General features: G+C 37.5%; 1 protein-coding gene across 1 annotated transcript; it reads right to left on the bottom strand.

The window, feature by feature from the left end:
• Nucleotides 1-8,051: 8,051 nt before the first annotated feature.
• Nucleotides 8,052-9,424, bottom strand: LOC138135414 (2-acylglycerol O-acyltransferase 1-like). Its single transcript, XM_069054137.1, has 3 exons — nt 9,212-9,424; nt 8,291-9,149; nt 8,052-8,235 (listed from the first exon to the last, which is right to left on the bottom strand). The coding sequence occupies exons 2-3, from the start codon at nt 9,147-9,149 to the stop codon at nt 8,078-8,080; spliced, it is 1,017 nt and encodes a 338-aa protein (XP_068910238.1). The 5' UTR covers nt 9,212-9,424; the 3' UTR covers nt 8,052-8,077.
• Nucleotides 9,425-14,399: the final 4,975 nt, after the last annotated feature.

The raw sequence follows: 14,399 nt of genomic DNA, 5'->3' as shown, positions 1-14,399 counted from the left end.
TTCTTCTTTAAAAAATATGAAAGGTTTATTCCGTATGATCGTCTGTAAAAAAATGAAGAATAATTACTTCGCGATTATAGAAGTCGATCCTCTAACTTACTCTACATTCATAAATCTAAGATCAGTATTTGTTAAATGGAAGGCATGAACATGTTAATATCATAAGGTGCTACAAATGTGGAGGTTTCAATCACATGAGTAATAATTGTCAAATAAAAGAAATCCTGTGTCTGAACTGCGGCAAAGCGGGTCATACTGAAAGTGAATGTCAAAATAATACAGTCTGCATTAATTGTTCCAAACTTAACAATATCAACAATATAAATATTAAAGTAAATCATTCTCGCTTCGACTATGAATGTGAAGCCTACAGAAGACAAGTGGCAGTCGTAAGAAGTCAAACTGTATACGAAGTCTAGCAATCAGAGAACTGGAACCAGTGTATAAACATTTTGTTTTTAAATATCCAGTGTTTACGAAACAAAATTGGTGCAATCGAAATGGTAATGGAATCACAACCTTTAGATGCTCTATGTTTTGGAGAACACTGGCTCAAGCCAGCGGAAAGTGACATTGTGCGAATAGAATCATTCACGACAGCGGAAAGCTTCACTAGGTCAAATCATACCCATGGAGGTGTCATCCAGTTTATTCTCAGTTGCCATCAGTTCAAATCCCTTCAATTTGTCAAGAGCCTGTCATCCGAAATTGACTGCGAAATAATTGGCACTTATCTACCAGAATTCAACTTGTATTTGATTGTCGTCTACAGATCACCATTGGGTAAATTCGAAGTTCTATGCGAAAACATTTGTAAAGTATTGGATGTAATTGATTATAAAGATAAGAATGTGGTTTTTGGCGGGGATTTTAATATTCATTTTAACTTGAAAAACGAAAATGTTCAACAACTAACAGATTTATTCAGTAGTTTTGGGTTATATGCCCTTGTAGATTTTCCCACTAGAAACAATTCCCATATTGATAATGTTTTCACAAATATACCGTGTGATTTTGTGCGCACATCTCCACTGGAAACGGATTTTTCCGATCATACAGGAGTTTTAGTGCAGGTAAAAAATTGTTTCTTCAATCGTAAGTGTAAAATGGAAACAAAACGTGTTAGACCCATTACACAATATGGAAAATTCATTTTTTACCACTGCTTAGACAATATTGACTGGGACTTTTTAACTTATGACTTCGATATAAACCATAAATTTGATATGTTTTTAAATAACATTTTGTCTATATTCAATACTGCTTTTCCTGAGAAAATGGTTACATTTAAACGTAATTCTAAAGTCTCTTGTAGTAATAATTGGTTTAATTCTAACTTACAGAAAATGCGAGAAACTCTTGGTTTACTAAATGACGCTTATAAACTTCATGAGACTATAGAAACTAAACAACTTTTGTCTAGTTTTAAAAAAAGATATCTTGGCGCCATAAAGGAGGCAAAAATGAAAGCAAATGAATGTTTCGTAAGACATAACAAAGGTAATCCCAAAGCCCTTTGGAGCATCATAAATCAACATAAACCTAAAAAAGACCTTCAGTGTACCATAACAGCAAACGAGTTTAACGATTATTTCTCATCTATAGCCGATAAAATTATCTCCAGTTTACCGACAGCCACAGATAGTCCCATAAATATAATGAGGTCCACGAATGTTACTGATGCCAAGTGCAATGGTTTTTTTTATTTTCACGAAGTTTCGGAAGTAGAAGTCAGAGATGTAATTAAACAATTAAAAAATAATAACACCAAAGACATTTTTGGATTTTCGACGTCTCTTGTAAAAACGGTGCAGAACTGTTTGATCTCGCCTATAACTAAATTATTCAACTGTGCTGTTAAACAAGGGTTATTTCCCGACCAGCTTAAAAAAGCAGCAGTGGCACCGATTTTTAAGAAAGGCGACGCTGAGGATGTAAATAATTATAGACCCATTTCAGTATTGCCCATCTTTTCTAAAATTTTTGAAAGACTAATGTTATCTCAAATCATCAAGTTCTTGGATAATAATAAACTACTTACACCCTACCAGTTTGGTTTCAGAAAGAACTACTCAACGACTTCAGCAATTCTCCATCTTACGTGCAACATTTTAAACAGCTTCGAACAAAATGAATTTTATCACACATATTTTCTTGATTTAACCAAAGCGTTTGATTGTGTATCGCATGAATTATTAATCAAAAAACTTTTATTATATAATTTCCACCCTGCAAGTACAAAATTTATTTTGTCATTTTTAAGTGATCGTACACAAATTGTTCGTACAAATGGGTCCTACTCAGTTGAAAAGAAGATTATCCACGGTGTACCTCAGGGATCTATACTTGATCCCATTATCTTTTTAATTTTTATTAATGACCTCCCAGGATATTTATCAAATAAAAATGTCACAATGTATGCCGACGATACGATTGTCAGTAATAAGGCCAAATCTTTAACTGAACTGTTGATTGATCAAAAGAATCTTCTTACACTTACTGAAAATTGGTTCATATCCAACAAATTAACTCTAAATAAAGAAAAAACTATCTCTATAATTTTCACATTAAAAAACTATGCCACTACAGAAACGTTTTCTAATGTTACAAAATACTTGGGGGTATTTATAGATAAACAGCTAAATTGGAATAAGCATGGTGATGAGGTGGTCACAAAGATATCCAAAAATTTGTATCTCTTACGTAACTTGAGCGATGTCTTGTCCCAACAGTATTTAAAAATTGCTTATTACGCTTTAATTCAGAGTCATCTACAGTATGCCATTTTGGCATGGGGTCATTCACCTTCGCGGCATAGACTGTTTAGGTTGCAGAGAAGAGCCATTAGAATAATTGCAAATTTAGGGTACAAGGATGACTGCCACGAATATTTTCAGAAACTCAATATTCTCACTCTACCCTGTCTATACATCTACAAGTGTCTAGAACATATTATAAAAAATCTTGATTCCTACCCTACTCTTGGTGCATTTCATGACTACCACACCCGAGCCGAAGCCATTAGCTTTAAAACAATAAGATTATCTAAATCCAAGGATGGTATAAATTATTTTTGCATAAAATTTTTTAACAAACTTCCGGTGAAAATAACAAAAACCATTGATGAAAAGATGCTGTTGAGTAAAATCAAATCATATCTTATAGAAAAACAATTTTATTCGTTTGAAGAGTTTTTAGAGAATAAATTCACTGATTTTACATGATATGGGTGCACAAAGTCTTGTAGTTGATCAATCATTTTTCTTTGCTTTCATTTTTGCTCTTTTACTTCTTATTAATTATAATTTGATGTACATATATTATTATGCTTAGTTGAATTTTTTAGCTGCATTCTCCTATAAGTAGTTAAATCTAGTTGGTTGACGTGTGCAAATACGCTGTATCTTGGCATGAATAAACTTATTATTATTATTATTATTAGACAGCCTATAGGCGTAAAGCCACCTCAGCCTTAAATTTTGGGGCCAACATGTGTTGTTCCAACCGCCCCGAAATGGCTGGCACAGTCTCCACAAAAGAAAACTCTAAATGAAACCGAAAGTGAAACTGAATACTGAAACGATAAACAAAAAATGAACTGACTGACGAAACAAACTGAATGATCTCGAAATGAGCGTCCCGAAAAAGGTTACGGCAGGGTGGGCGCGTCGCGTCGTCAAATGCCGTGCGTTATCTTGCTAGCTCCAGGTATTTGAGCAGCGATCTGATTGGACCGCGAGCAATAGTAGGATCTCTTGGGCCTCCTACACCGGCCAAAAGAATAGTGGCATTTTGACATGCTACAGTATTTGTGGTAACTAAGTAAATGGGTAATTACAGGCAGAGCCCTGTAATATTTAACAGGCACGTAGAAGAGACCTGTAAAGACTTTTTTGTACTCATAGCCTTGAAAGCAACGCTTCCAACATCCAACGCTCGCTCCGAAACAAGTGCTTCCCGCTCGACTCGAATGTAAAAATTGCAAAAAACACTGGCCCTTTGAGGCATTAAAAAAAAATCTGTCTTGATAATAATAAAATTTAGTTAATAAAATACAACTTCCCTGGATTTTCCTCCATTAAAAAATTACGGAAAGATTTATAATCGTTGAAAATTGTTTCTACAAAATTCACAAATTATTGCAAAAATTGAAATATCAAGTGAAGCAATTGTTTCCAATAACCAAAGATCACTGCCTACTTGGTTTTATGTTCGTTTATGTTTAATGTATTAAAACAAAAAATTTTAATTTAATTTTCGTACAAAAAATATTGTACGAACCACTTGCGTGAAGACATCTTCCGCTCATTCGCGCATTAATTAAAGGTACTCGCTCCTTCGTCGCTCGTGCTTTAAAAAATGCGCTCATGCGGGAACATCGTCTTCCCGCACTTGGTTCGTAAATAACTATTTTGTATTAAGTGCACAAAATGATTGTTTTTTGTTGGGGCATGAGAATGAGTTTTTGGTCGAGACCGTTAGGTCGACCAACAAAACAATCTTCTTTCGCACGAAATAAAAACACTATATTTTCTACAACCGCATTTTAAAATTTTTGAATTTTTTATTATTTGTTAAATTTTCCTTGGATGCTAAAATGTTTGTCAAAAAGTTTCCTTGGGTGCTAAAATATAACTATTTCATTCACAATCGACTCTTCAACGCCAACTTTGACGCCAAATTTTAAAAAACACCCGTTACCTATAAATAACATATCTTGCGTTCATTTAAATTTATCCTCAAAGTTGGCGTTGGAGAGTCGATTGAGAACGCACCACTTGTGCAAAAGCGTAACAGCTGATCCGTGATCCTTTTTCCGTATAGTGAGTTCACAATCGAGTCTTCAACGCCAACTTTGAGAATAAATTTAAATGAACGCACGATACTATTACATATTGAAGTACCGTGCGATAAAAAAAAACAGAGTAGGCGAAAATGGTGGTTTGAACCAATCAAAGCATCAGAATAGCACAATCCAGTTAACTAGATTTTTTTTTTTAATTGATCACACGTTATCACAAAATTAACATAAAAGTGAAAATGAAAACAAAGCTGTCTTGAACGTTACTGTAACTCTAAATTCTTGTCTTCCAGATCCTTTAAAATATGCAAGACTTAGCAGAAGACAAAATGCTCCCAACAATAAACGTCAACTCTTGCACAAACGACAGGAAGAAGAAACAGTAAAAAATCGTCGATTTCAGTGTAAAAATGATAGTTATTTATGTAACAAGTGAGTAAAGTAATACTCGTACTTTTTTCTCCTTCTTCCATTAACAATCACAAGCGCAAACCCTGGCAAGCATAGCGTTGAACGGACTCACGAGTAGCACTCCGTGAGGGAAGTAGCAGTAAAGGTAGTTGAGGCTGGAAGCCAGAGAAAAATCCGGAACACAGTCCATTTCAACGGAATAGTATATTGTTATATAAGTGAGGAAAGGGATGCATTGCTAAACGAGAATGACAATTGGATCACGAGCGATAGCGAGTTGATCCAATCATTCAAGTTTAGCAATGGACCTTTCCTCACGTATATAACATACTATTTTTTCCAACGTCAAGAGCTTTCGGTTTATCTTGCATAGGATTATCAATTTATTATTTTATACAAATCAACATACAAGTAAAATTTGAAAATCACGTTTCCATGCTCACAGTAAACAATAAAATTTAATTAATAAATGTCAAGTCGTGTTTTTACCAAAACTTGAAAATCAATCAGAATTTACTAAACAAATAGTTATGGAAGTAGAAGATAGTGTTGTAAATTTACCAAATACAGAAATTAAAGAAGCAGCGAACTAGGTATCTTTGGAGTTATTACCTATAAAATCTCGAGCACGCTACGGAAACGAATACAATGCGTTACTGAGATGGAGACAAGCAGCAAGAAGCGCTAGTTTGGCTTCAACGTCAAGCTCTGTACCGACACGTTATTTAGAAAAAAAAAACAGGAACATTTGGCGTTTTAATTCGATTAAAAAATTGTACATTGAATTTCTATAATACTGATAAAAAAAGTTAAGTATCTTTGTAAGTGCTAATTGTTAATAAAGAATTCTTACAAATGTATATTTGAACGTTATTTTAAAGAAAGTATGTACATACCTAAATGAGGATCAAATTTTTGTTTTACTTTCCCCACTAGTGAGGGAAGTGATTTACTTTCCTCACATGTGATGCAAACGCCTACTTTCATCTCTAAATTGAGTGATGGAAATGTCATTTTCAGACTTGACGTTGGAAAAAAGTATTTCCTCATGTGGTAGCCCCACCGGCATTCCTGGATCGCAAGTGTGTCGGTCGAAATACATCCAGACAGTGTACAACCAAACCAACCACCATAAGCGCGGAAGAACGAGATGAACAAGCCGATTACGCCTCGAGAGGCCATCGTCACGAACCAGGACGACACCGCCAAAATCTCGCATCGGGTCGCACAACGGTGCGAATTCGATTCTGAGAAGTTTCATCTCAAGAAAAGGAAAACTGCATTTCAGGACTCGAGTTTGGTAAAGTTTGCACCAGGTGGTACTACTTACGGTGGATCGAGGCCACAAAAAGTTTGTTGGAAGCACTTTTGCACACGGACAACGGCAAGGCGTAAGTACAAGTGCAAAGGTACAACCAAGTGGTCTAACGAGTAATGGCAATTTTGTCTTCGCAATTATACAGTATCAGTTATACCTACCGTTCTGAAACATGAATTTTTTTTTTGAGAGTGATAATAGCTTGTAATATGTAGCTTACGTAATTTTGTAATAGTAATTAACGTTATAAGTCCGGGAACTCATAGTTTACAGTACGAGTGAGACGTTTAAGGACGAGGCGACGAAGGAGCCGAGTCTTGAAACTCGAAACGAGTGCTGTAAAAAGAGTTCACGGACGAATGTCGTTATGTATTTTATTTCATTCTGCCTCAAATTTCGTTTGAAAGAAACATTGAAATTAATTTCAAAATAATTCAACAAATGCTCCAAATCTAGTCACATTTTTGGGACATGATTAGGAACGGCTGTTTGGCAATTGTTTATTTTGTTGATTTTGTTGAAATAATTTGGTGCGTCAAAATGACTTCTAAAGCAAATTCTCCAGAAATTGTAAGAAAATCTGCAGAAGCCTGTGCTGAATTAATACCTAGCAAGAGTAGCAAGTCTGGTGAAAGGTATCAAAAACAATTCAGCCATTTTTGTAAATGGAAATCAGAAAATAATGTGAAGAAAATTACGAAAGAGGTTATGCTAGCTGGTCTATTTTTTAGATTTGGTTTAAATGGTTGTATTATTTTATTTGTGAACTAACGTTTTTAGTCTGAGAAAGTAAGTGCATCATCTTCTTTGTGGCCAAAATAGTTAAATTGTTAATTTGTATTTAGATCTAGTTTTGAATAAAACATTTCTTAAACCTGAATAATTGTTATTGCGATTGTTACTTTTGTGTTTCCAATAGCAACACTTAACCGGCGTCCGGCCGTTTTTTGCGTTTTCCCGGATTCAAACTGATGACGTAATTGTAATTTACGTCATAAGTCCGGTAAGTTACTTGTAACAGTACGAGTTAGACATTATGGACGAGGCGACGTTAGGAGCCGAGTCAAGAATGTCTAAACAAGTACCTGTTACAAGTACGTACTACCGGATGTATATCGTAATATATTTTATTTCATACTGGAAGTCTCTTGTGCATCATAATTTTAATTCAAAAATTAAAAAATCACATTATTCTGTCAAAATAGCATTACCTTTTTCCTGTGGCAACGGCCGTTGCTATTGTTTTTTTAGATTGAATATTTTTTGACTTTTTCATTTTTCAATGTCAGATTTGATGAATAAAAATATAACAATCGTGTTGCTTAGTGACACTTTCCGGCTCTGATACTGTTATAACTCACCTACCCGACTCAAATTGATGATGCAATTGAACATCTACCGGACAGAATGAAATAAAGTATTGAAATTTGACACAGGATGAAATAAATAAATTACAATGTTATTCGTCAAGGACATTTTTCATTCGGGATGAAAATTTGTAAATAAGGAATTCTAAAAACATTTGTTTTGGAAAGATTTTATTTCTTTCACTGCAACTCTAAATGTTGGTCTTCTGGATTCTCTAAGTACTTGTGTTTGTACTCCTCAAATAAAGCCACTAATGATTGTACGAATTTGTCGTGTAGCTCTTGTATTTGCTCATTTGTAGGATTTCCCAGTTTGGTAACTTCAATTGGTGTTCCCACTAATGAAAAACATTAGTTAGTGTGGTACCTAACGAGTACTAACAAAAATCTTACCGACTGTTGTAATTGGTTTTCTCCGTGGAATCAAACCGAACGAGTACTGGAAGAATCCTCTTCCGTTAAAAATTACAGGCGCAAACCCCAAGTACTTCCTGATAAATTCCTGAATCTTGTGTAGAGTAGGATTGTCGATTTGGTCGAACAAGTCGGTTTCACCAAACGAGATAACAGGGACTAGAGGTGATCCATTTCTTAAAGCCAACTTCACAAATCCTTTTCTGTTCTTTACCACGAATCTGTACTTGCCGGGGTGACAATTGTAGGCTTCCATCGCACCACCAGGCATCAAAGTCACGATGTGCCCCCCTTCTGGACGGCTCAACTCGTAATTGAGGGAATTAGCCGAACACGAAATCATCCCCATGCCCAACGCCAACTCTCGCAAGAACGGCAGAAAGAATATCTGGCGCAGAGCCGCCGTTTTGACAATGAACTCCGGGTACGACTTGTGAAACTTGTTGCAGGGAGTGGCCAGGGCGCTGAACGGACCCACGGGTATCACTCCGTGAGGGAAGCAACAGAAGAGGTAATTGCGCTTGGCGTCGAGTCCGAGCCCCGGGACGCAATCCAAATCGATGGGGTAATAGTTTTTCCCGTGGTACCACCATCGCCAGTTCAGCACCCAGGCGCTGATGCGGCCGCCGTTTTCGCAAGTGTGCCGGTCGAAGTGTATCCAGGCGAAGTACAACAGAACCAACCACCACAAGCGAGTGAAGAGCAGGTAGAGGCAGATGAAAAGGCCGATGAAGCCACCGATGGCGAAACTCAGACAGGCGCCTGCCGCCGCCAAAACCTCGTATCTTCGGTGCATCGGGACGCACAACGGCGCAAATTCGATCCCCACAAGTTTCATCTAAAAATGAGGGAAACTGTGTTGCAGAAATCGAGTGCGTAAAAGTGGTGAATAGGACTTACCGCTGGTACGATCCAAGAGAGAATGTGTTGGGAACATTTTTTAATACTGACCGCTGAAGAAAGTCAAAGGTGAGTCTAGAGTAATTGGACCAAGGCAGTAGGTACAAACTCGTTTAGTTGCTAATTGCAACGTGCATTTTATCTTGATAATTTGCACCCACTGTATTTAACATGTTTACTCCATCCTTGAGGGTGATTAAAACCATCAGTAATTTATGTCATTTCAAATATAAATTGATCCATGCTTGAAAATAATATCGTAAATAGAAATAAATTGTTACTTTGCATTAACTTCAATAGATCGAATCACTCAACGCGATTACTGACAGGTTTAAATGGGAGTAATTGATAACACATGTTAAAAAACAACGCAGTGTGCCACGATATTTTTCAAAATTTTGGGTCGGCGGTTGGCAATTGTTGCCGGTAGCTCAGTCTTGGGCGGGGTAGCGAACGAATCAGCCAGACCCGAAAGACAAGATAGTAAGGGCGCCAGGATCCTCCGGCACTGATGCTTAGGGAGTATCCGGATCCAGTGATACTCCGGGGCCGATACCCGAAATGAAACGCACGTGTCCCAGTTAACCAATTTAATCAAATTATATTCCCTGGTACAATATTTATTTACAATAAGTGAAAATTAAAAGGGTAATTTGTACAATTAATTGTTGGAAAAAAACTAAATTATTGTTCGATGTGGCCAAAGCCAAATATAATTGCAACAAACAAACAAAAAAATTCAATGAACGGTCCTGACCGGTAACGCACAAAATAAATCTGAACTAATAATGAAATTCCCGCGAGCCGCCGACGATACTTGTACAAGCTTCGGTGCGACCGCGAAACAAACGGTATCGAATTAAAGCGCAACTCTAAACTTACCGGCGTCGGATTTACAAATAATATTGTCAAAAAAAAGTTTGAATTCCAAATTACACACACACACAAGACAAAATACGCGACAGAGAGAGACGGTAAAGAAGCAAAAGAAGGGACGTTATCTCCCTGCTGAAAAACTGCTGCGGCCTTGAGAGACGGAGATACCCGACACGAGCAAAATGGAGGCTCTGTTCCTGTAGGTGCGATATGATATTCGGGAACGATCTGACCTGAGCCTCCTGCGTCGTCCTTCGGCGTCCTGCGGGATTCGCTGCTCGGCGGTCCTGCTGCCGTTGAGGCCGCTGCTGACTCCGGTGGAGATGAAAAAAAAAGAAGGCCAGAAAAACAGGGAACTCGACGGATCCGCTGGAACGGGTCCGGCAAAAGGTCCTCGTAATAAAAGATCCGCTCAAAAGACCCTTTCATAGAAAGAAGAGAACGCCATTAGGTAACGTACGACGGGAAAACTGTGACTTACTCAGTCGGCGTGAGGTCTTTTTTTTGGGGCGACGAAAAGCCAAAAAAAAGTCCGTGACTCCCAAGATCCGGAAATTCCGATTGAGTTGGGGTTCCAAAAGGTACGCTATCCAGCACGAAACGAAGAACCACGCAACTCTTCTGACGGGCACAGGAGACTTCGTGAAAATCCCGAAAATCGGTGCGATCCACAAAAAGAAACGCTGACACGAAGTTCACCCAGTCACGGTACTTTTGCGAAAAAGGAAGAGTGGCATCGAAACGCGAACTTATCGCCTTGCCCAAAAAAGTCTAACCAGTCTCGGTGAAGGAAAACAGACCTTAACAGCTGTCGACAGAAGGAATATCGTGAACCGACAGGTGCGTGCGTGGTCGAATTTTTGACGCGCGACAGCGGGACCGAGATAGGTTAGAAAAATCAAAACAAAGGGACCAAAAGGCCTACGCCGTCGATCATCGATGAGAACCGTCGATCGAGACCGTCTCCAGGTGTTTCGGGAGATGAAGAGAGTTCCGTGAAAGAGGGAGAAAAAAAAATGTCCAGGGACGAGAAGGTGAAGGGAATTTATGGAGTTGGTGTCAAAAAAAAAGGGAAAGGTAAGTGAACGGTACATTCAGAAGACCTACTCAACTCCGATAAACTCTAGGCCGTGAAGAAAGAAGAAGATAGGAAAGAGCGAAATTTTTCTGGCGAAGGGCCAAGGTTCGCGACCTGACAAACTCGACGGTATATAGCTACCGTCCCGCTGAAATTGTGAGGATAAGGGCACGATTCCAGCTGCCTCTTCAGCTGGGGCCAAACGAAAAGAAAACGAAGAAAAGCCGACAAGGAAAACCAAAAGAGAAGGCAAGGTAGAAAGGATTAACGACAACGACAAGCGAACGGGAGGATGAGGGATCGGGAACGAAAAAGACACAAACAAAACGGTCGCGGTAACATGCGATTACTCTCAGCCTAACTGTGAGCGAGAGTGTACTGAATTCGTTACTTTTAAGGTTACTTTCGAGGTGTTAGTGGAACCCATGGGCCTTCCACTCCGGCCAAATCCGCAAAAAAACGAAAAACGAACGGGATGAAATTTTCGAACCGTGACAAGTGTTAAGCAACTTATGTTACAAAACAAATCCATGGTCTTTTCACATCTTTCCTAAATTAATTTGAGTAAAATTTTTGGTCGACCATGTTGTTTCGGGAGATAGTCCTAGACAGATTCCTAGAGTAGTGTACTCATTTAGTTTTTGGTGAGTCTAGGAATAAGACACTTGTTTTAGAACTGTTTTTTTCCATTTGCATTTAAAATAAGTCTATCAAAACACCCAAATGACTTCATTTGAGTATTTTAATTGGTTTTAATAAGTCGTTGGCGTGTTAGAATAGACTAGTAAAATTTACTGTATTGATGTTGGTAGCGTGAATAACTGTCAACTGACATACGTCAAAAAATAAATCTCGCAGAGAACAAAGCAAATTAATAAATAATAATGAACAAAAAGTTTAATTTTCATACTGGGATTTGGACTTCTCCGGCAGTAGATTTTCTAACGTCTTTTGTGCAATTTGCCTAATTTGCGGCGGTGTTAGTGATAAACTGATAAACTTTCTTCAGCATTCATTTTCAAACATCAAACGCAAACATAAAAAAACTGATGATTTGAATTAATTATTTTTTTCACAACCGGCCAAAATTACGCCACATAAATTCCCTACATTTAAAATGTTTATTTTTTTATTTATAAAATGGTATAAAGCGGAAAAATAGAAAAAATAACAGTATAAAAGACTCGTTGCAGAAGGTCCTTCAAGCACTCATATGTTCTTCAACTCGCCGCTACGCGGCTCGTTTCGGAATTTCAAATTCGTGCGTGAATAGATGCCGTCTGCAACTTGTATATTAATATAAATAATATATCGTGCCTTCATTTAAATTTCTCCTCAAAGTTGGCGTTGGAGAGTCGATCGAGAACGCACCACTCGTGCAAAAGCGTAACAACTGATCCGTGATCCTTTATACGTATAGTGCGTTCACAATCGAGTCTTCAACGCCAACTTTGAGAATAAACTTAAATAAACGCACGATACTATTTCGTCACAAGTCTCGGCTGACCGTACACGCCATGCGTCGAGCGGGAACTCGGAACAGTCTATTTGTTCGTTGATCGCGACGTGTAAGTAGTTCCGTTTTCGCAAGTTTTCTTTTTAAAAAGTGTAAAAAACAGTTCAGAAAAGTTAAAGTGATAAATTAAAGGTGGTAGTCTTGTTATATTTACCAAATTTAATTGAAGACGATTCTTAAATAAGTGAAAAACGGTAATTGATTGTCAAGTGATTGACTGATGCTGTTAGCGTCAGCTAATATGGTGGCCGTTAGCTGTGTTTGAAGTGCATTGTAAAATTTGTGTTTTTCAATAAATGAAAAAAATGAAAGCTATATATTATTAGTTAGGTATAAAATAAACTTTTGGTTGGTGCCCTTTAGGATATAATAATAAACATCATTTTATCAAAAGCGCTAAAAATTTGACTAAATATATACCTGGGTGAGTCTTTTTCCTTTCATTAAATATGCCTGAAATTAATTGTTCAAGCAATTACGACAGTACTAATATGTATGTGACCGTCTTTTCTTTTCCAAAAGATGAAGAAATAAAAAAAGATGGATTAAATGCATTCATAGGGAGTCATTTAATCCAACAAAACATTCAGCAGTCTGTGTCAAACATTTCGCAGTCATCGGTTCTAAGAGTCGATAAAATGACCAGAAACGATGGATCCCTATTAGAGGTGGCAAGAAAAAGACAATAATTAAAACTTTTAAGCCTTCTTAAATTAAAGTCTGCGAAATTTGGAACATTTTCTTTAAAAGACTTTTCAGTGGATGCCAGAAATAAAAATGATAATGGTCTTTTTCTGCTATATTGTCATGTTCTATATTTTGTTGTTTTGTTATTGTTGTTCTATATTGCCGCATACTGTGCACATTTACTAATTAAATTTGTTAACGGTTGTGAAAATTGTTTTTTGTAATATCTAGTTGTTAAAGGTGGCTTTCCGGACTGTTTGTCACCATGTAAACAACCTCATAACGACCGCAGTCCGTTAAGGGTGTCCGTTATGAGCGGGAGCGGCCGTTATGAATGACTAAATAACTATAGCAACGTAGATCTAAACTTTATTTTTCAACTTTTTTACAATTGGTACAATAATTAATGTTTAATGTTATGGGACACACCTTGAATTAATCGAAATCCGTATGCCACTAGCAGATGTACTCGTAGACGAGATCGAGGATGATGCTTCAGAATTTTAACACCAACACAAGCGCGATTTTGCAGGCAATAACGATGACCTCACTTCCGGACATCGGGCATATTTTGATTGCGATTTTTTATTGATTTCATTCATTTATTTTCAACGGAAAGTTAAGCGTTGAACAAATCTGACAAACAACATTGAAACAATTTTTTTTCACAAACAACGGTTGACATGACGACGTCCTCCGCACACTTATTAATCATTCGGTTTTTTCGATGGCGTCGAAAAAAATGTATTGCAAAAAGATAATTGTGAACGAATCGTAGAGATATTACAAAAACTATTGTACAATACACGTCCGTTAGGGCGTTTACAGCCTCGCCAGTATTATTCGACTCGCTCTGCGAGCTCGTCTCACAAAATCTCTGGCTCGGCAGTAAAGGCTATCCTAACGGACTTCTACTGTAAAATACTGTTAGATGTCCGTTTCTATAGTTATTTAGTCATTCATAACGGCCGCTCCCGCTCATAACGGACACCCTTAACGGACTCCGGCCGTTATGAGGTTGTTTACATGGT

This window comes from Tenebrio molitor, chromosome 7 (assembly GCF_963966145.1).
Source record: "Tenebrio molitor chromosome 7, icTenMoli1.1, whole genome shotgun sequence".
In the NCBI taxonomy this organism is placed as follows: domain Eukaryota; kingdom Metazoa; phylum Arthropoda; class Insecta; order Coleoptera; family Tenebrionidae; genus Tenebrio; species Tenebrio molitor.
The sequence above is the reverse complement of the archived record's forward strand: the minus strand, read 5'-3'. Positions and strand labels throughout refer to the sequence as shown.

Bases quoted from the DNA above. Each gene is read 5' to 3' on its own strand.
- LOC138135414 (XM_069054137.1), bottom strand. From the start codon at position 9,149: ATGAAACTTGTGGGGATCGAATTTGCGCCGTTGTGCGTCCCGATGCAC. The intron at 8,236-8,290 runs GTAAGATTTTTG...GTTTTTCATTAG, and splicing joins AAAACCAATTACAACAGTCG to TGGGAACACCAATTGAAGTT.